At 42.5% G+C, this 20,967-nt stretch overlaps 2 protein-coding genes across 3 annotated transcripts; one reads left to right on the top strand and one right to left on the bottom strand.

Moving 5' to 3' along the window:
* Positions 1–3,842: 3,842 nt before the first annotated feature.
* On the bottom strand, positions 3,843–4,796 carry LOC139434558 (uncharacterized). The gene has a single exon (XM_071204511.1). It carries the CDS (start codon positions 4,794–4,796, stop codon positions 3,843–3,845), a length of 954 nt encoding a protein of 317 aa, XP_071060612.1.
* A 5,666-nt stretch (positions 4,797–10,462) lies between these two features.
* On the top strand, positions 10,463–19,737 carry dnd1 (DND microRNA-mediated repression inhibitor 1). 2 transcript variants are annotated; one of them, XM_034093321.2, is made up of 6 exons: positions 10,463–10,560; positions 10,955–11,102; positions 12,461–12,566; positions 16,281–16,606; positions 17,548–17,680; positions 19,015–19,737. In XM_034093321.2, exons 2-6 carry the CDS (start codon positions 11,082–11,084, stop codon positions 19,569–19,571), a joined length of 1,143 nt encoding a protein of 380 aa, XP_033949212.1. In that variant the 5' UTR covers positions 10,463–10,560; positions 10,955–11,081; the 3' UTR covers positions 19,572–19,737. The 2 variants fall into 2 exon arrangements, with proteins under 2 accessions (XP_033949212.1, XP_033949213.1); XM_034093322.2 differs by having other exon boundaries at positions 10,474–10,560; positions 10,964–11,102.
* The last annotated feature ends 1,230 nt before the right edge of the window (positions 19,738–20,967 follow it).

Here is a 20,967-nt window from a genome sequence, read left to right as displayed (position 1 = left end):
AAGTCGTCCCTTGTAAAGTCGTCCGATGCCTTCCATTTCGTTTTGTAAGAGGATAACCAAAGCGAACAGCGCTTCAATACAATCGGCCATTGTTGTTGTTGTCGATGTGAGGGATTTCCGCGCGGTTTGGATTTTATGAAGCAGGCACGTAAACGGTGACGTCATGACGGGAGCAGAAAAGGGAAACCGGAGCTGAACCAGAAAAGCTCCCGCTCGGAACTAGAAAGAGAAAAGCGCTGGTGCGCATTAGTGCCAGCACTTAGTACCCCCATGGAACTAAGTGCAGATCGCGTTCACACCGGAATAAATTCCCTGAGGGAAGATTACGCAAATGAAGCCGCTGACGTCACTTCTTCTTCTGCTTTGGGTTTACTTCACGGCATATACTGCCACCCGAAGTCCCCGGCCGGAAGTCCCCGGAGTTGGGGACTGGCTTCAGTAGAAGCTGCTGGGAGTCCCAGCAGCTTCTACTGAAGCCTTCCGAGTAAATCGCCAGAACGCCGACACCTCCTCATCTCCACCGCTCGTCCGCTCCCATGTTTTCTTTTGTGTTGCCATAAGTTATTCTCTCTCCGTTGGTGCGCGGGATTAATGCTAATGCTAATGCCAGCAAATACAATGGCGGCTTCAAAAAACTTTTCAGATTTTTATGGGCCGTGGTTTGCAATTCGCCCAGCCAATCGAAATTGGTACTTTTTTCTCCCCAGGAAAGTACCTGCTCTCTAGCAGGGACTAAACATGGGGGAAAAGTTCTCATGAACTAAGTTATCTTTTTGGTGTGAACGCAACATTCCAGGCACTAGACATCCATCGGAACTAGACGGGAAAAGTATGGGGAAAAGTACTCCGGTGTGAAAGCACCTCGTTCATTCACAGCTACAGCTTTAGTAACATACACATTTAGATTATAGCACATATATAAAAATATGAGGTTTAGTTTAAAATGTAAATTAGCCAATAGTTTATAGAAGAACAGCTATAATCAAGTAACCCAGGTTCCCAACCTTTTTCAGTCAGTCCCCCCTTGTGAAATATTTCCGAGCCCCCCCTAACCCGGTTCCCACCGAGATTGGTAGAATTCATTGTATATAGTTGTACAAACATTACATTTTCTCTTCTAATAATAACAAGACAAAAAGATCCAACTCTAATTTGATATTTTATTATGGATTGAACATGAACAAAAGTTGTTGTTGTTTTTTAGGGGAAAAACTAAACAAATTAGAAACATAATTCACATTGATTCATTGCATGTATAGTGTGGATTATGGGCTGCTAGCACACATACCTGCAGTGGTGGTGGTAGGAAGTAGATTTACCCAAGAACTGTAGGACTTATATTGAGGTACTTACGTATTTCCACTTTTGCTTCTTTGTAATTCTGCTCCTCTACAGTTCAGAGGTGTACTTTTACTCCACTACATGTATTTAATACCTTTAGTTACTTCACAGATCTGGATGAATGATGTGAAATATAATCAACTCTTAAATCAGACTTTAGTTCCACCTGGAGTAAATTCACAAGCTACCCTGGCTGCAGTACTACTTTTACTCAAAGGTGGGGTCGGTCCTTTTGGAGAAACCAGCTCGAGTCAATTACAGTAATGAAGTACGTTTCACAAAACAACAGATATAAGCACTGATATATGAATTATGCAGAGCTACAAACTGGTAACTAACCTGTTTTCAAGTCTAAGTGTCCGGATTGCAGAGGCAACAGTACATCGGCTTAGATTAGGCTGAGCCCTCCGTCCAGCCTCTCATCGTCAAACCATGGTTGATAACATTTCATTACATTAGAGAGTATTCTTCTTTGTCCACGTCTTCTTCCTCCTCTCACTCTCAGCCCACCTCTTCCTCCTCCTCTCACTCTCAGCCCACCTCTTCCTCCTCCTCTCACTCTCACCCCACCTCTTCCTCCTCCTCTCACTCTCAGCCCAGCTCTTGCTCTTGCTCTTGCTTCCATGTTGGCTTCCATTGTTGCTGTAAGAAAGTACTCACCTGTGGTCTTTTTATGGCACGTTTCCACTGCAGCGGGTAGCTCGCTTTAAGCGCGCCGAGCCGTGCGGGGCCCGTTTTTGGTTGCGTTTCCACTTGGCCTAGTTTTGGCCCGAGGCTACTTTTTCACCCTTTCTCTGGCCCGACTAAATCGTGGTTCTATCGAGGCCAACAAGCAGGGCCAACAAGCAGGGCCAACAACCGGGCGGAATATGCTAAACTAGTGACGACTGCTGATTGGTCAGAGAAAATCGTCACAATTCTTGCAGACTTACTGTTGTTCTGCTTATACATTTTATTATTATATCCTTGTGTGACCTGTACCTGTCCTGTGTTTTTCATTGTTATTGCTAATTCTTATTGCTATAATTATCTTATCGTCATACAGGCAAGAGGAAACGAGGAGGAGACGAGCACCTAGCACAGCAGGCATGGCACCATGAACAGAGCCTGGCCCAGGTGGATCGGCACTGGCAGCTGACCAAGGAGGCTGTTGCCCGGGCGAGGGAGGAGGAAATGGCCTTGAGACGGGAGGAGAACGCTCAACCTCATGCGTTTAACCTAGCATTCCTGCGCACTCTCGGCCAGGTTCTAGGGGGCAGCCGACGTGGCCCGTCTCCTCAGGAAGACGAACCACCTCTGTAATTTTTATATTATTCAGTTTCATCTCTCTTGTTTTTGTTAATTTGTACTTTCTTGTTTATTTCTTATCTTTCCTTTTTTTTTTATATATATATATAATGCTATATATTTTTATGCTGCTGCAATACAAACATTTTTTTACTTTGTATTTGTACAATGCCATGCCTTTTTATGCTGCTGCAACAAATATATATATCTTTTTTATTTCTATTGTACATACAATGCCATGCCTTGGTATGCTGCAACAAAAAACACTTCCCAAATTGGGATTCAATAAAGTACTTCTCATCTTATCTCTTGTTGATAAATGCATCATCTGATTTCCTGCCATAATCTGATTAACAAACTGATTTTCGTGAGCATGTAAACAAAGTCACTGGGTTGCCACTCACACACAAAATTACAGTTTTGGAATCCAATCATAAACTGAAATGTACAATTAAAGGGCTTTAAATCAGCAGAACAAAAACTCAGATTCACATGAGGTAGAAGTTATAGGCCTATATTTTTCCTAAATAAAAATAGGCTACAACTAATACCATTACTAATAATATTTGTGGATCTTTAAAAAACAAAAGCCTACAATATCACTCAAAAACAATTGTAAAAATAGCCCAATTAAGATCTAGAGATATAAACATACATTAATTTATAAAGCAATAAGAAACACCATCAGTTAGGAAAAAGCCCATAAGATAAAAGTTAATTTTAAGAAGAGATTTAAAGCAAGAAATTGAGTTTGCTTGCTTGAGGTCCTCCTCTAAAACATTATTTGGTAACTGACACATTACTTAAAGTAAAAGATTTCCTTTTACAAATAAACTGGAAGGGGGTATTTTGAAAAAAACAGAAAGAGAAGGGGGATAAGAGATCATTTGTATTTATGTTTACTTTCATATTTGCTCAAATGTTCTTATTATGGGGAAGTACTTACTGGTGCTAGAAAATCAAATATTTACTAAATAGTCAATTCTGATAAAAAAAAAGTGTTTAAATCATTTGACAAACACATATGTGAAAGAGAAAAAAAAGATTTATTTATGTTCAATACAATGTAGTAATAATAAAAACAAAACAAATGGCACTAGCCTTAATGGCCCACAATCTTTCAATGTCGTGTTTATAATTACAAACACAAGAAATGTATATCACTGATGATGTTATGAACCAAAACATTCAAGTTTCCTGTATACAATGAAAATTTAGCTATTCAGGTAGCGCATCAAACCCTGTCGTATGTCAGTGCCCTCCTCCTCTGCACCTTGAGCCACTGCTACCCCAGGCTCTGCTGCTGCTGGTGCATCCCACCCATCATCATAGGCCTCTCCATGACTCTCGCAGAGGTTATGCAGAGCACAGCATGTCAGCACCATGGATTTAACAAGTTTCACATCACAGTCATTTCTTTTCATGAGGCAACGCCACCTTCCCTTCAGTCTACCAAAAGCGTTTTCTACCACTACCCGTGCGCTGCAAATGTTCTTATTGTAGATCACATGTTCTGCTGTCAGCTGTCCATTGTCAGGGAAAGTTTTTATGAGCCAGTTTTGCAAGGGAGAGGCATTGTCTCCCAGGATGTAATAGCCAGCATTCACCCCACCAATGTCCCTGGTGCAAGGTGGAAAGTTGCCACGACTGGCTAACTCCCACAATGAGGACAGCCTCAAAACCCGAGCGTCATGCAAGCTCCCAGGCATTCCTGCAAACACATTCCAGAAATGTCCCTTTCCATCTACAGCTCCTTGAAGGATGATGGAGTGCCAGCCTTTCCGGTTGAAATAGTCACAGTGGTATTCCTGTGGTGCGAAGATGGGTATGTGTGATCCATCAATAGCACCTACGCACTGAGGGAGCCCCCACCTGTTCTCAGTGTAGGCAGCCATTTCTGCAAACTTCTGCCGGTCTGGTGAACGCATTAGTTCCGGTACTAACAACGCCTCTGCAGCAGCACAGAAGTCTCGCACACACCGGCACACAGTGGTGTTGCTCACTCCGAAAAGATGTCCAATGCTTCTGTACTCTGAGCCAGTAGCAAGCTTCCACAGTGCGATGGCCACTCTCTTCTTTAGAGGTATACACTCGCAGAATGGTGTGTCCTGTCTCTCCATCGCTGGCCGCAGTTTGTTGCACAGGTAGGTGTATGTTTCCTCAGACATCCTGAAGTTCTCCACCCACTGAGTGTGTGAGAAAGATGGAACAATCACAGACCACCACTCGGTAGCTCGGTCAAGCATCCAAACACATGGTCTGCGGCGACGTAACTTCTGAAATACACAAACAAAAGCATACATATTTTAATACGTAAAAGTGGTAGCTACAATTAATTAAATACTTGAAACACTTTTGTCGTATAGTGAGCGTGAAACACATTGCTAGTTAGCTAACGTTAGCTTACCGAGTAGCGTTGTCGTTGAGTCGTCCTGGAGTAGTCTCTGCCGCGTTGTACGATTGCCATAAGTCTCCCCTCAGCTTCTTCTGTATTCCGTCTTGCTATAAGCAGCCTTTTCCGAAACAAAGTTTTCCTTCTTGCTGTGATAAAAAACCACATACCAAGAAGCAAGGACACGATGGCTTCCACATGCTCCATTGTTGTTTTGTGAGTTGTGTCGCATTGAAGATGACCTCACGGCAGTTGTATGCAGCATCGCTCCGCCCGCCAAAAAGCTGATCGCCCCGCCTACACTGCGTTACTATAGTAACCCCAGTTCCTAAACTGTAATGGAAACGCAGCATTAAAGTGAGCCGGGCCTAATAAGGCCAAACCAAACCGAGCGAGGCCGAGCGAGGCCTGCAGTGGAAACGCGCCATTATAGTGCTAACATCCTGATTGATGAGCCAACATGATGCTACCAGGTGTTCGGTCAGGTGGAACGTGCTTCTTGATCATTGGTCCATGTGTGAGGCATTTTGAATACCAGTGTTCTAAACCTGCGAACACGTGACTTCATGTCAGACTCCTGTGTCTCACGTGGAGAGACGTGTGCAGAGGTTTGCACAAAGTGCCATGTTGATTTGCAAATTGTGTGAAAAGCTGAAAACGTGTTTAGAGTTTTGGAGATTTGAGCCGATGTTTTGCTTTTTGAGTGTCGGTTAAAATAATTGTGCTTTATGTATAATTTTAGTGTGTTCGCAATCGAGAAAAACTGTAACTGAGTCATTCTATAATTTAGGGTACATTTCACATCAACAAAACTGTAAAAAAAGTGTTCTTTCTCAATAGAACAATCAGTGGTTCAAGTTAGTATATTCCTCAGTGTAACATATCCACTAGTTGCAAAGCTTCAACTTTTTTTTTTTATTTGAAGGGAAAGGATGTTTTCACTACTCAGTTTGTCAACTATGTTACGGACAAACTTGATGTCATTACAATCATTTGATTAAGTCCTGCACTTCAAGTAAAATCTCATTTGAAAGGCTCTCGAGTCTATTCTACCATATATCCAAAGATTTTTAAAAGATTCAAAAATAATTGTATTAAAGTTGTGTTTTTTCATGTGATATGTTCAGCACTGTCATTAAGCATAGGGATATGTTCTATTATAAAACTACCATACAGGTCATTTTGATACTTTTAAGAGATGTCATGTAAAACTCCAACCTGTGTAGATGTACATTATGCTATAAAGGATATCAGAAGCACTATTTTATATATTTTAAATTTGAAAAAATGAGGTGCAACATAGTTGACAATGAAAGTCACACATTTGACGCAAATAACATAGTTGACTGGACACATTATTAACCGTCAGCACCATGTTTATTTCAAGGAAGAAATGCAAAATTCAATTGAAACTTTCAATTAATTCAATTATGAAACACCAAATACATTTGACATGTACTAACAAGCAAAACAAAAAATCACACAGTGCAAATTAAACATTCCCTCTGATCAGTAACCGGTGAAGGGTTGGAACAAGTTCTTCTAATTCAGACATTCAGAATTCATTTCTAATTCCATTCCTACAGAACAGTCTAAATAGTTTTCATTTACATCGAGAAATGTGACGGTTTTATTGAAAGTGACTTGTATGTCAGACAAAGATCAAACCCACAGTCGAGGAACAAATAAAGAACAGTTTTTAAAGTAATGGTTTTGTAATGGGTTCAAACCAGCACAGGGGTCCAAGTGAAGCCTTGCCGAAACACGAAATATTAAAGAATAGTACAGTAACATTAATATTCAACAGAACAGTACTATTCAATTGCAACATTCAGTTGGACCTTTTAGAAACTAGACCAGATGTCTTTGTCAATCTCCACGTGGCGTGAGGTCACTGACTTTGGAGGAGGAATCACTCTCAAAATGTCCTCAAAAGGGTACACAAGCACATCCTCTCTCAGTGGCCAGAAGAACCGGTTGACTCCGGCAACGTGCATGCACTTTACCTGCACACGTGTGTCCATGACCTCCTGAATGACTCCTGGGTAAATGTCACCACTGGCCAATTGAATCAGGACCCCACAGCCTTTCATTCTCTTTGCTGTTGCCTTTAGGTGCTTGAGGCAGCGAAGGGGTCGTTTGCTGAATCTCAAAACTAAAAGTATGAGTGTCATCACAGCGACACTCATAACTTTGTCTGGCGGTGCAAGGGCAACTTACATCTCGATACAAGACCTCTCCTGGTGCCCCTGTGACCACCTGGTGGACACGCATAGTTGAGGGCACTGCTGGCAGATGACTTGGCATCTTGGTAATTGCTTCATCCACACGATTCTCTCCGATGTAGAACACCCTAACTGTTCCGCTGTTGACCAAAGCACTGTAGAGATGTTCTGCTGACGGGATGTCATGACCTTGGCTAACAAGCCTGTCAGCCGTTCGCTCCAGGAGGTCTCCCACTCCATCTGGAGCACCCTTCCCATGGCTTGCTTCAAAAAAGTTCCATGTCCCCCTTTTGAAACCACGGTTCGTCAGCTCTGTGCTAAAGAGGAAGAAGTTTCCCTTCTGTCTGTATTGCGTGCATGGACCGTCACCACCTCCACAGAAGGATACGAGGCCTTCACTTCATCCAGGATGGGGGACAAATGTGCCCAAATGGCAGGTGGGCCTTTCTCCTTTGATGCCGACATTGTGCCAAAGCACATGTGCTCTGCTGTCCCACCAACATGAAGAATTCCTGTGTGGAGCGTTGCTTGCTTCTGGTTTGGGGCAAAGTGCATTGCCTGGATTTCTGCTGCAAGCTTACATGAGTAGTTCTCCAAAAAATCCACATGAATCAAGCATTCTTGGTTGGTCATGCTTTTTCTTAATTCACGGTAGTGGGTGAACTGGCTTTTAATGTTAAATGTATGCCGTTTGAAAGGTCTCAATTGGCCTTGAAACATCTCCAGCAGATCCGCCAACACTATGTCCTTTTTCTTCTTCACAGTGATTTTCATGGGGACCATCTTTGTTTTTCTTTTCTCTGATGACTGTTTCAGTTGACCACTGAGTGAGTTCGACATTTGTCTGAAGGTTAACTTCTGCTGCTATGGCAAACTCCTGTCCTTTGCAGTGGGGACACTCGTTGTGCATGCAGTCCTTTGAATTTGGATTGCAGCTTATTGATGATGTCAGGTATTCCATGTCCACGCTCCTAATTAACTTGAGTGTGAAGCTTTTCAGCCAGAAAGGAAATGTGCTCATGAACCTTGCAAAGACCGGTTTGTCTGTCTGCAAGTGTTGGGTTAACTACCCAGAAGGGACGCATACGACAGAACAAGGAGTACGAGAGATTGTAATTAGGATGTCCTGTGGAGGTTTCTCAGGGTATCATTTAAAAACCTCTTCTGTTTCTTTATCTTCCGCCTGGTGATTGTTTGTGCTTTGCCTGCTGTCAATCGGCTGCTTTCATCCCTCGTCAGGTAAGCAATGACGCTATGTCTTGAATTCGGAAGCATCGGCTTCGGTACTTTATATTGCCTTGAGTAGGATTCTTGTTCCTCTTTCTGGAGATGTGTAGTGCTGTACGAACTTCTTTTTGTAATCCATACTTTTTAAGGATCCTCCCAGTTAGAATGTGTGACATTGCCTGCCTGTGTGTTCTCCTTTTGGTGGTGGCAAAGGCATCCTTGATGTTGGCCATGAGGGCATGATGAACAAGCAATGATCTCCGCACTTCACCAGAAACAGGGACATCGTGTAGCAGTCGCCTTGTCTTTGATGCCGGGGACTCTGAGACCGCACAGCGTCTTTTGAGTCTTTTGCGTCGTTTGTCTGTTGTTGTTTTTTGTTTCCCGAGCAAATGTTTCAGTTTTTGTATTTCTCTGTGTAATTTTGAGTGTTCTCTCCTGGCCTTTTTTCTGTCTGAAATAAACAAAAATAAATGACGTTACAGATAATGTGTGTATACAGCACATTATCTGAGGTCTGAGGTCTGAGGTTGATGGACAACTTCAACTTGGCTGTCTGGACTGTCTGGTGGTGTAGCTAAGTTGTCAAGCCTGTGCTGTCTTTCTCTGCTTCTCTGCTGTGCCTTCCTCCAATAGGCCCTTTTGCTTCTTTGATCTCTGCCACTGTTTTCACCTTTCCTTCTGATCTGAACCTGTGCCATGCCTCGCTCCGCTTCTCTAAATATGCTGCCCTTCTTGCAGGATCAGCATCTCGACGAGCCCTGTATCTCCGCTGTTTCTCAGCTGCTGACATCTATTTTAAATAATTGGATAAAAAAGTGTGTTGTGACATATGTAGAATGATAATGCTGTGTAATGACATCTACATGTCATACAAATTGTCAACTAGGTTACCCAGTAACTCAGTTGACAGGTAACCTAGTTGACAATTTCCCTATTTTGACCCATCATTTCAATGGTAGGCCTTGCCTGGATGACCACATGTCATTTTCTTGAACAGGTTAACATCACATTTGAACATATCATTGAATTAAAATCATGAAACAACTTTAAACCATAACAATGTACGTAACATTGTTGATGATCAATTAATATACTCATTGACAATGTGCTATTATACATAGAATATTGTAAAAAATTAGAGGACACTCACCACAGTGTGTTCAAAATGTCAGCCAAAGAGGAACATGGCATCATGTGACAGCTGGTGACATGTTATTGGGATAAACCATTTTTGAGTTAAAGGGGGGAGTTCTGTTTGTAACATAGTTGACAGAACTTTTGCGGACATTATTTAAAGGAGGAAATGAATTAAAAACATACGATTAATCTTTAGTATTTAGACTTTTGAAATAAATGAACAATAGTTTTTATTTACTTTAATGGTTTTTATTCATTATTTTGAAACCAAGACACCCTCAACTCAAAAACTGTCAATTTAAGAACATCATGACACATTTCAAGCTAAACTAAGTATAGGATGCACATAATGTTTGTGTGATATTATAACATGCTTTCCAATAATAGGCAAAATATGATATTTTTGAAGAAAATAGAAAGAATAATTATAATTATCATCAATTGACATCAATGGACATGGAATGTACCCTACATTGTAGAATCACTCAACTACTGGTTGTTTCAAAATGTGTCAATTTCATTTATTTTACGAGCATACAACGTTTGTTTACAACTTCTTCCCACGCCCCCCAGGCTGGGAACCACTGAAGTAACCAATTGGGTGAACATTAATTGGCATATTCACATTAAAGCCATTTTCAAATGTCTTCTGAATAATTTTAAGAGATTCATGTGTCTTTTTAAGTTTGATTAAAATATGTCTGTGTTGGGTTATTTTACGTGCAATTCTTTAGTTACATTTAGCTTATTGTGCTTACATTAACTTAAAGGTGGGGTAGGTAATTTTGGAGAAACCAGCTTGAGTGTGCTGTGCTAGAATTTGAAAATACACAGCCGGGAGAAATCTGCTACTTCCTTACAGAGCCCCTCCTCCAACATACACGAACGCGCACATGACCAGTGAGGGCACGAGATAAGTTTGTGCACAGATGGAAGACTGACAGGCAGGTAGGCCATCCAGTTACTTTAGCCGGGTCGGCTAAAATGATTGGTCGTGCTTTTTACAGTAGGCTGTACATTTTTTTATGGATTTTTTGTCAAAGCACTTCAGATATTCATTGCTATCGGGATGTTAAGAGCATTCCATGGTCATGGAATATAACAAAAAGTGTATCTCGAGCCGGTTACTCAAACTTACCTACCCCACCTTTAAGTAATATGCTAGCTGTGCTTTACTTGTAACACATTTACATTAATTGTTACAATGTGGTATAAGTAGGCCTATACTTAACTCAATTATATGAGTAGGCCTACTTCTTCCAGCTACCTAGTTACAATTCCTTTCATTTTAAACTAGTCTTACTGTTAGATCCCCCAGGAACTGTTGTTAAACTTTTGTCAGTTTATTTAGGCCCGAGCTGACCGTGAAGGCGGCGCGGTGAGGGCCAATAGGGTGTGGTTGAACCATACAGTGGGTTGAACGTGCGGTCACGGGCAAGGACGTCACTATCCGCTTGAACTCCCAGAGTATGGAGGTCATACACATGCAGGTAATAGTTTTCTTCACTTTGTTTTTGTCCGTTTATATATTGTGTTTGTGTTTTAAGTCCAAAAGTACTCTCGTGTTGAGAGGAAATGTTTACAATACATTTGAGTGCTAGCTGCAGTGACGGCGCAAGCTCCGATTCCAACACTGGTTAATTTTGTTGTCGGCGAACGATCTTTTTTCTAAACACGTGCGCACATTTGGCTACTTTGTGTAAAATATGTTCTCATCTCGTGCTTTGCGGCGTAACTTGTTTGTAAAGGTTTCTTGTTAAAACATTTAGTTTGGCTTTAGTTTGTACGTTGTTCACCGTGCACTGCCTCTTGGTTGAGGACCATCAAGCTACATTAGTCTACATTCATTTACAAAAAAAACATGTTAGCCCTTAGCTGCCCGTGAAGGCGGCGTGTTCGGTTCGCTTAGTCTACATTCATTTAAAAAAAAAAAAAAAGGATTGTTTCTTTGTTTTTGGTTGGTTATAATAATTGTAATAATAATAATTACTTTATTTATACAGAACTTTTCAAAAACTAGTCACTAAGTGCTTTACATGAATAGAACCAGCGGTCTAAATTCCCCAACGCACGCAATAACATACAGTGTTTGAACAATAGCAGCAGTAATACAGAAACAGACAGTGGTGTCATCATTAGTTAAAAGATTTAATAAAAGAAGAGTTTTAAAGTTATGACTTGAAATGACGAATATTTTCCCATCGTAACTCTTTTCCCAAAAAAACTTCTGTCCTTCCTGCGTTTGAAACCTTTTTCTTTAACGTTGACCATCTTTCTTGTTAGCCTAAATTCCGTCAGCTCAAACCCGGTAATAATACATTACAGTGTTATCATTTGGGTAACATTGAATAACGTTGCTGCCCCAGAGACCAGAAAATACTTAAAGCTGTATCACAATATCATATTGAACAAGTATCAGTTTCTACGTTTATATTTCAATCCGGAAGAATCTAAATCAATCTAATATTTGAATTTTGAAGGGCCCCTAGATGCAGTGGTGGTAGAAGTAGGCCTACTCAGATATTATACTTAAACAAAAGTAGCAACACTTAGCTGTGAAGATACTCTGTTACAAGTAAAAGTCATGCTTTCGAAATCTTAAAAGAACAAAAGTATTGGCATCTAAATACACTGTGTGCACAATTATTAGGGAATTTGTACTTTTGAGGATTATTTTAGTAAAAGTGAGGTTTTTTCCTTTCTTAGGAGAAAATCAATGTGTGAACAATTATTGGGCAACTATTAGTGTGCAGAATTATTATGCAACTAGGAACAACTAAGAACAACTGATTGGAATCAGTTGTTTGAAGAGGAGCTGCTGAGTTGTTGTTGTTGTCGCCCCCCCCAGGTGCTGAACAGTGAGCGGCTGCAGGCTCTAGAAGCCTGGTTGATGGAAACGGACACAAAGCTGGCTCAGGTGAACGGCCAGAGGAAGTATGGAGGACCGCCTGCGGGTGAGACCTGCAGCTCACACACACCTCGCAACAAATATCACTTTAATTCAGTATTAGGACGGCAGGAGAACGGGCGATAACGTTGTTGAATATTGTGATGCATCACATGTGATAATTAAACACATTCTTACATTAAAATAAGTTGCTTATGTAATAACTGAAACTAAATAAATTAAATATGATATTTCCATTCAACAACATGAAGTTTATTATGTATTGATCACTTGAGCAAAACCTATGAATGTCCCACTTTACAACAATGTCTGTCTCCAAACAGACACATCCATTCTACCTGGATTATTGAAATAAGTAAATACAAATCTGAAAACAAGGGATAAAATGTTAACTTCCATTCATCTGTAAAGCAGCGTGGGTTCAGGGGCGGCTGGAGAGTCACAGGACCGTCATGCATGAATGTATAATGCTGTTGTTGTCCTTTATGTAACGTCAAGTTGCACACTGACAGGTGACGGAGGGTAAACACTGGCTCTTGCTGCCAAAGAAAGATATCTTTTCTAATCCTTTGAGTTGAGGTGAAGTTGTTGCGAGGCCGCTGCTGTGGGCGAAGCGTCTCCCAGAATATTTGTAGTTTAACATTAGGGCCGTTTTTTAATGAATCGATATTGTGCAGACCTATCCAGTCTTCATAATTATTTTTGCTATTTTATTTTTCTTATTTGTATTTATGAAAGTAAATTGTAAACATTTGTTGAAAAAACAAAGTAAATTTACATTAAGACAATAAAGCTTAATGCTTGCAGTTGTTATGGAACAAAAGTGACCCTAACACGTGTGCCATATTTTCTTTCTTTAATACGTTACAGGCTGTTGCATTCTCAGTTTTAGCTAGATTTATTTGCACTTTGATTGTGATTCAAAAGTCAGTGATGAACATGCACATCATAGTGATGCTCTGATAACCTTTAGTTTGTGCTATTTTAGATTTTCAGTATAGATGTTTAGAATTATTCAAATTGTAACCCTCTTGTAAAAATGTATGAAAACATTTCTTGATACTGGGTAGGGATGGGTATCGTCTGAAATGTATCGATTCCGGTTCTTATCGATTCCCCGTTTCGATTCCAAAATTGTAAAAGAAAGAGGTCAAACGTTTAGATAACAAAAATATCTTTATTCTTTTAAGCTTTAACTGACATTTTTACAAATAAAAAATATTAGGGCCGGGACTTTAACGCATTTTAATCGCACTTTAATCGCACTTATTTTTGCACAGCGGAACGTTTCTCACTGGATGAGTTTCAGGCGTAGTGATTATACTGGAGCACCAACTAACGTTCATGACTTCAGCATGGGACTTCAAACGACAACAAACCACGGTGAACAATAGTCAAACATGAACGAACAAGCTGATGAGACCGCTTTGGTCGGCCCCGTGGATGGGACATTTTGTTTTAAAAAAACGGACGGATGGAAGCGTCGACAAGAGCACGGTTGTGTGCAAATTATGCAAAAAATAATTTGCATATCACCGCAGCTCATCAAGCCTGAAGTATCGCCTAAATGCAAAGCATGTAGCAGCTAGCGTGGACGTTAGCCCGACTCCGAGTGCAAGGAACCACACCCTGACCCAACCCACACTCAGCCAGATGACTGGTTTCAGGGCCAGGATAAGTCAGTCCACGTCTGAGAGGATAACCAACTCCCTGGCTCACTGGATTAGGGCTTGACATTAAGGACTGCCCGATGGCCCGGGGCCATCTAGTATTTAGCTCGGGCAATGAAGCCTCACCTGCTGGTTGCCCGATCGGGCAATCTATTATGCCAGTATCATGCAGCTCGCGGATCTAGTAATGAGTGACCCGACAGTAAAACTAAACATATCTACAGTCTAACTAGTTTAGGTAGTTTGAGAGGTAATTAAAATAGCTACGTGTGCTATTCTAACCTGGTGTGTGTTTTGTTCCGCTCACCGCTGCATGTGATCATGCAGAGCTGCGTGTCGAGTCTCGACTCGTCAGCAGCAGCTGATCTCTCTCCCGTCAGATTAGACTTCACTCGCGTTTATGTCCATATCGATCAGATGCAGCTAGTTCTAGCTAATGATAGGACTACCTGCTTATTAAAAGACAACTACACAATAAGCGTCGCTATGCAACTGGATGAGGCCACAAAGTATAGCGCAGCATTATGCATTTGTTTACATGCCCACCGGAACCCCGAGGCATTACCAACAGATCAACGCACAATCAACCCATACAGGACATCTCTTTCTCCACATTACGTGTTAGACATTAGAGTTGACTATTCTTGTCTGTCACATACTCTTCTTGTCTGTCACATAAGTGGCGCAACTGAAGCGGTATTGCTCTAAAGGGAAATTATTTTGACCGAAGATATTTAGATTTGCCGGCTAACGGGAACTCTGACGTGTGCTTCGCGGATGCGCTCGGCTCCTCTCGACTGCTGCTCGGGTCTGCTCGGTCAGCTTCCGGATGAGGAGGCATTCGTTCGACCAATTTACAGTAGTTAACATTACAAACATTTTTAACAGGGGCCATAATAGTGTAAATAATGTTTGTTTTGGCAGTTATAACTGAATGTAATGTTTTCTACTTTTTCCATCTGGGAAGGCATTTGCCTTCATCAGATGGAAAGTGTTTTGACCAACAACTTAAGTATTTCTTATAGCTATGCAGGAAGTGAGCAAACACAAACAAGAACAAACAAACAAGTGAAATGAAGAATACAATTGAAATTGTACAATATAATATTGTGGTGGTTCATCTTATAATTCAGTCTAGAGAATGCACCAGACAGATCTAAGACCTGCAAAAATCTAAATTGTCTAGGGGGACGGAGGCCCCCCAAACCCTTCGTGCCATTTCGTCCGCGTGCATTTTTCAGGGCAATCTCTATTGGGCTCAGGGCCATCTAAGCTCTCCCAAAATCCTTAATGTCATGCACTTGGACTGTAGACCACTTGGAGTAAAATCCATGTGAAAATTGCTTCTCACTGTTCTCAGGTCAAATATGTATATTTGATTAAAAATGCGATTAATTTCGATTAATTAATTACAAAGCCTCTAATTAATTAGATTAATTTTTTTAATCGAGTCCCGGCTCTAAAAAATATACATGCAATGCAAATGTATTGCACAATAGCTGTGCTTTATTTTAACTGAGCTGTGCCTGTGGCGAGCTATTAACAGGCATCACACTGTGCCTCGTCTTTTTCTTTTTTAGTGTAGTGGAGCCTCACTTCAGAGCATTTACCGCGGTCCATCTTTGGTGTAATGAAGTGACTGAGCTCGTGAACTGTCTACGGGAGGGTGGGGGGAGCCTCGCTGCGGGGCAACTGTGGACCTCTGTCGCCTGTCAGCGCAACTTACATGATGCCGTTTAAAAAAATGGAGGGCGGTGCCGGCCGTCAGCAAACCGAGATTCTGTGATTCTCCAGAACACACAGATGGCCAGTCCGCCGCTGGTTACCCTATAGTCCACCGGGTCGCCGCGGCGCAGACGGACCCGGTGGACTATAGGGTCTACCGCGTTTAGGAACCGTTAAGCAGAACAGAAATTGTGTATTTTGTATGGGTACCCGGTACCCATCATTTTCTTATCGGTTCTCATCTGGAACCGAGTTTTGGTTCCCGGTGCTGGGATGGTATTTCCATTCTTAAATATAGATATTAGCAATCATTGATATATAATCAAGCCATGACTTACTCCCATCGTCTCTCCTCTGTTGGTCAGTGTGGCACCTGCCGCCCCCAGGATCCGGGTGTGAGGTTTTCATCAGCCAGATCCCACGGCACACCTACGAGGACGTGTTGATCCCCCTGTTCGGCTCCGTGGGGCCCCTCTGGGAGTTCCGCCTCATGATGAACTTCAGCGGGCAGAACCGCGGCTTCGCCTACGCCAAATACAGCTCACCAGCTGGAGCGAACGATGCCATGCGCCTGCTGAACGGTCACAGGCTGGAGGCCAGCCTCCGCCTCAGTGTGCGCCTCAGCACAGAGAAGAGTCGCCTCTGCATCGGAGAGCTGCCCGCCAGCACCCAGCTGGACCATCTGCTGCAGGTAAGGCTCCGGGGACGAGAAGAACACTGCTGACACTGCTTTTCAGAAATACTTTTGATCTACGAAACCATTACACTTTGTCAGATAAAAGGAGTCTCGCATCCCAGCAGCTCCATTCGCAACATCAACTAGGACACATGTTTAAGACAAGATACAAGGGAACACAAATCAGCATGCTCACTGAGGAGAAGCATGCTCAGGACCCTGAGAGTACATTTAACCTGAGATGTAGCTCTGCGTTTGATTGGAGGATTGACTGGTGCACAAAGTAATGCTGAAGTCTAGCTTCATTGAATCTCTGGAGCCTGTATTTTTGATTTGACATTCATATTATATTAATAGCATTCATATTATTATCATATTCTCCGTCAGGACATGGTCGGGGTCGGAGATGATCTCGTGGGCCAGCATCATTATGTTATCGTAGGCTGGTTCATGGACTTTCTCAGAAGGTTGACCTACGATCTCTGAGCAGATGTTCAGCTGGTGGAGCCGTTTTGAGTTGGGAGACCAACACTTTACCATTTAGCATTGCAATACTGTAGAACTGAAAAGAGAATACTCATGTATCTACTCGCTCCCAAGGCCTACCATTTGACCTCAACCGCACATGTGTAAGTTGAGTGGCAGAGAATAGGAAGTGAGCACCACCCGTCAATCAGCCGGACTGCGTGTGCTCCAACACCACTGGTACGTAGCAGGTTGGCGTAGCCAGTGTGAGCTAACCTCAGGGCCACCTGACTGCACTCTTCAGGTCTCGCATGTACGGTCTGCCTGTGGCACTGTTACCCTTTTACAATCCATATTCTAAGACAAAAAGTACCATGCGATATTAAAATGAGGAGCTCTTTAGTGAGTTTTACAAGAGTAAAAAAAGTCCCATGAAGTTTTCCCAGAGCCTGTAGTGTCCGGTAGTCAAGGCAACGTGTGTTTGTTCCCAGGTGCTGCGTGGCATGGCAGACGGGGTGGAGAGGGTCTCGCTGAAGGCAGGGCCTGGAATAGTGGGGGTGTCTGCTATAGTCGTCTTCTCATCCCACTATGACGCTTCCATGGCCAAGAGGGTGCTGGTGGAAGGTAGGAGCTCAGGCGATGGACCGCATCGCTGACAATATGATCCCATTTCTGTTGTCAACCTTTCACACATCGTAATGCATGTCTCTACTGAGATGGTACAGATGTCGGGGAGGGCACATCAATAACAATTCTGCAGTGGCTGGGCTTGAGGGGGGTTCTCCCATATTCATGTCATTGCTGACACTTGTATAATTAGCTTTTTTATTATCTGTAAATTGGCTTTTTGGAATACAACAACAAAAAAAGATATATTATTCTGACTTAAATTGCAACCATTTATTGCAAACTGTTGTGAAAGCATCACTCACCAAGGCCTGGAGACCATATCCCAAACGTGTTAGAATGGGGGGGGGGCAGGCAGGCAGGCAATGCTGAACGCAGCTTTAATTATTAGTATTATGATAAACTTTACTTTGACCTGATTTGATTCAAAAGACTTAACAGGAACTTTGTGTTTTACATTTCTGTGACGGGGCTCTATTTCTCCGTTCAAAAACACTGGCGTAGTCGGTTGGGTTAAGCTCCAAAAACACTTTATATCAGCAGCAACAAAAAAATAACGAAACAGCACACCTTAAACAAACAAAATAAAAGACCAAAACAAACGTCCATCACTCATCAGAGTAGACATGCTCTGGTGTTGCCTTCTCTGCAACAAACTCCCCAAACATGTCCCAGCTGTTGCCTTCACTGCAACATTCTTCCGAGTGCTCCCTCCAGGGCCAAAACCGTCCATTTTGAGCTCATAGCTCCTCCCACAGGATTACCGTCAACAGGTGACGCAATTACCTCAAACCACATTGTCAACATAAAAGAATCCGACCCAAACATAACCAGGTTAACCACCTCTTAACATAATCATTTAACAAATTAACAAATTAACAAATGCACAATAAATAATAAATTGCATGGTTCATTTGGGGAAGAGAGCAGGAAATGTTTGGTGTGTGTGCGTGTGTGTGTCGGCTGTCAGTGGCGGAGTCAGTCACTCATGTGATCTGCTCCGTCACAATTTCCAATACTGACGATCTGACCTTCACACCCACTAAAGGTCAGCGGTCAACACTGTTTCACTCCATGTCTGTGATGACTCGATGTTCATTCTGGTTTGAGTCTGGCTGCTTTAAATACAACGGGTGGCACGACGTAGAATAACCAAACTCTTGTTTTATCTTTTAAAAAAGCCTGAGGTATTATCTTGTGAAGGTGGGGTAATTATGCATCTATCTCCGGTTAAGAACATTAACACGTACTTATTCAGGAGAAGTCCATACCCAAGATAATGTTTCATCTGATGTCCAAACGCCTCCTGCGGCTCTTCTCTTTGTGCCCAGCGTTCAGGAAGCAGTTCCAGTTGAACATCTCCCTCAAATGGCAGTCGACAATGAAGTCGACCACTGACGAGCCCCCCCCTCCACATAAATTCTCTAAAAGCCTCTTTCCGACCCCCCTGAAGCCGCCACGCCACGTCCTCACCCCTCCACGCCCCCCTCCCCGCCTGGCCCGCCCTCCATCCAGGGATGCCAGGGAATTATGCAAAGCAGTGGGAGAACCCGCCCCCTCCCAGCCCCCGCCCCCTCCCAGCTCCTCCTCCTGCGCCTCTTCCCTGGAGGGTCACCTCACGTCCTCAGGGTCCCTCCACTGCCCCATGGCGCTGCTGTGTGAGCTGTGTGAGGCAAAGGGTGTTGGGAAGCCACAGTACAATCTTAAGCTGAGCCACGCGGGGCCCAGGGGCTTCATGTTCTTCCTTTATGAGCTGTCCGTCCCCGGGATAACCCCCGACTTCGAAGGGCAGGTCATGATCTTACCGGGACCCTCTGCCTACGCCACGGTGGAGGAAGCTCATCAGGCTGCGGCTCTGCAGGTTCTGCAGAAGATCTGCAACTATTAGCCCCCCCAGCTGATCCCCACCCCCTCCTGCAGCACTGTTTGTTAATGTTATTTACAGATAGATGTCCAATATTTTTATCTTATTTGATCTGCATGCTTTTATTATACTTCACTTGTCTGTCGTTCCACTTCAGTGTTTTATTTGTGCATGCTTTTTATGTGTTAATCTTTATTGGTTCCTCATTTTTAATAAATGAGATTGAAAAGAAAATGTGATGGTGGTGTTACTTCATGTAAAGTATGGAGTGAATGATTTATGTTAACTCTTTACGACGACGACTGATTATGACCACTTGCACAGAGTGGGGATTATCAACAGGAAGAAGGTTTTATTTAACCCAGGCTATCATAATCCTGGCCCAGATACAGATGTGTTAATCCTAGATCAAGTTATCTTGATCCGAAGTGTGTTCTCACTTTGCAAAATGTCCATGGGTGTTTCTCAATGTCGAGGAAGGCTCCTCCAGAGCCACCATTTCAAGGATGCTACGTCATCGAGTCCCGCCGAAGGACTGTTCCAATGTCCAGGTTCCTTGGAATTCTACCGAGGAGTCCTTTCGTTGTGGGACATTTCGAGGCTGCACATGTGTATCCTCCGGTCTTAAAATCCCCACAATGCTTGGCGCACGGACCAATTTCCCACCCAAAATCTGTGGCGGACAATTTACTCGAAGACATGTCCTACCAAGGAAGCGTCCTCGACATTGAGAAACACCCCCCATGTTTCCACGTCCTCCCTGGATGAAGCCCAGCTCTTCCTCTCAGATCACCCTGATGTGAAGCTTGTTGCACCCACAGAAAAAGCACCGGAGGTCAAAGAAGAAGACTGTCAGTGCTTCCCTGCAGGTGAAAGGATGAAGATGGTATCCTCTTCTCCACTCTGCGTCAGGATAAGCCTCTCGGTTTGTAGCCACCCCAAGTATATATATACTTATAAATAGCATTGTTTTGATACAGGATTATTGTACCAGATTCACAACATCTGCCATTATAGCTAAAGAATCTGAAAATGATCCTGATCAAGCCGTTAGGATGTGTCTGAAAGACTTGTTTCACTGATAGTTCCAAAATAATTTACAAAGTCATCCACATAGGAACAAGATGTAAAGACGAGGTTTTGATTTATTGGCTAAGAACTATTTATCTAATGCATGATTTTCCTAAATGTGGCTGTAAGAACAAGTGTAATCTTGAGAAGGCTGCTTTACTATTTTTGACAACAAGCTGATGCTATTAATTACAATAGTACGCTTTATTATAGGAGTCAAATAGACTGCACCAAATGAAACGGTATCAATATGAGATGCCTGTTCTTTATCAGTTCAAGGTGATATTTTCATGTCAAACTCCAATGATATTCAGTTTACTAGCAGGAAAGAAACTCATTTTGTGTTCCT

The sequence above is a fragment of the Pseudochaenichthys georgianus genome, chromosome 10, assembly GCF_902827115.2.
Source record: "Pseudochaenichthys georgianus chromosome 10, fPseGeo1.2, whole genome shotgun sequence".
In the NCBI taxonomy this organism is placed as follows: Eukaryota; Metazoa; Chordata; class Actinopteri; order Perciformes; family Channichthyidae; genus Pseudochaenichthys; species Pseudochaenichthys georgianus.
Note: the sequence above shows the minus strand (reverse complement) of the source record. Positions and strands in the feature narration are given on the sequence as shown.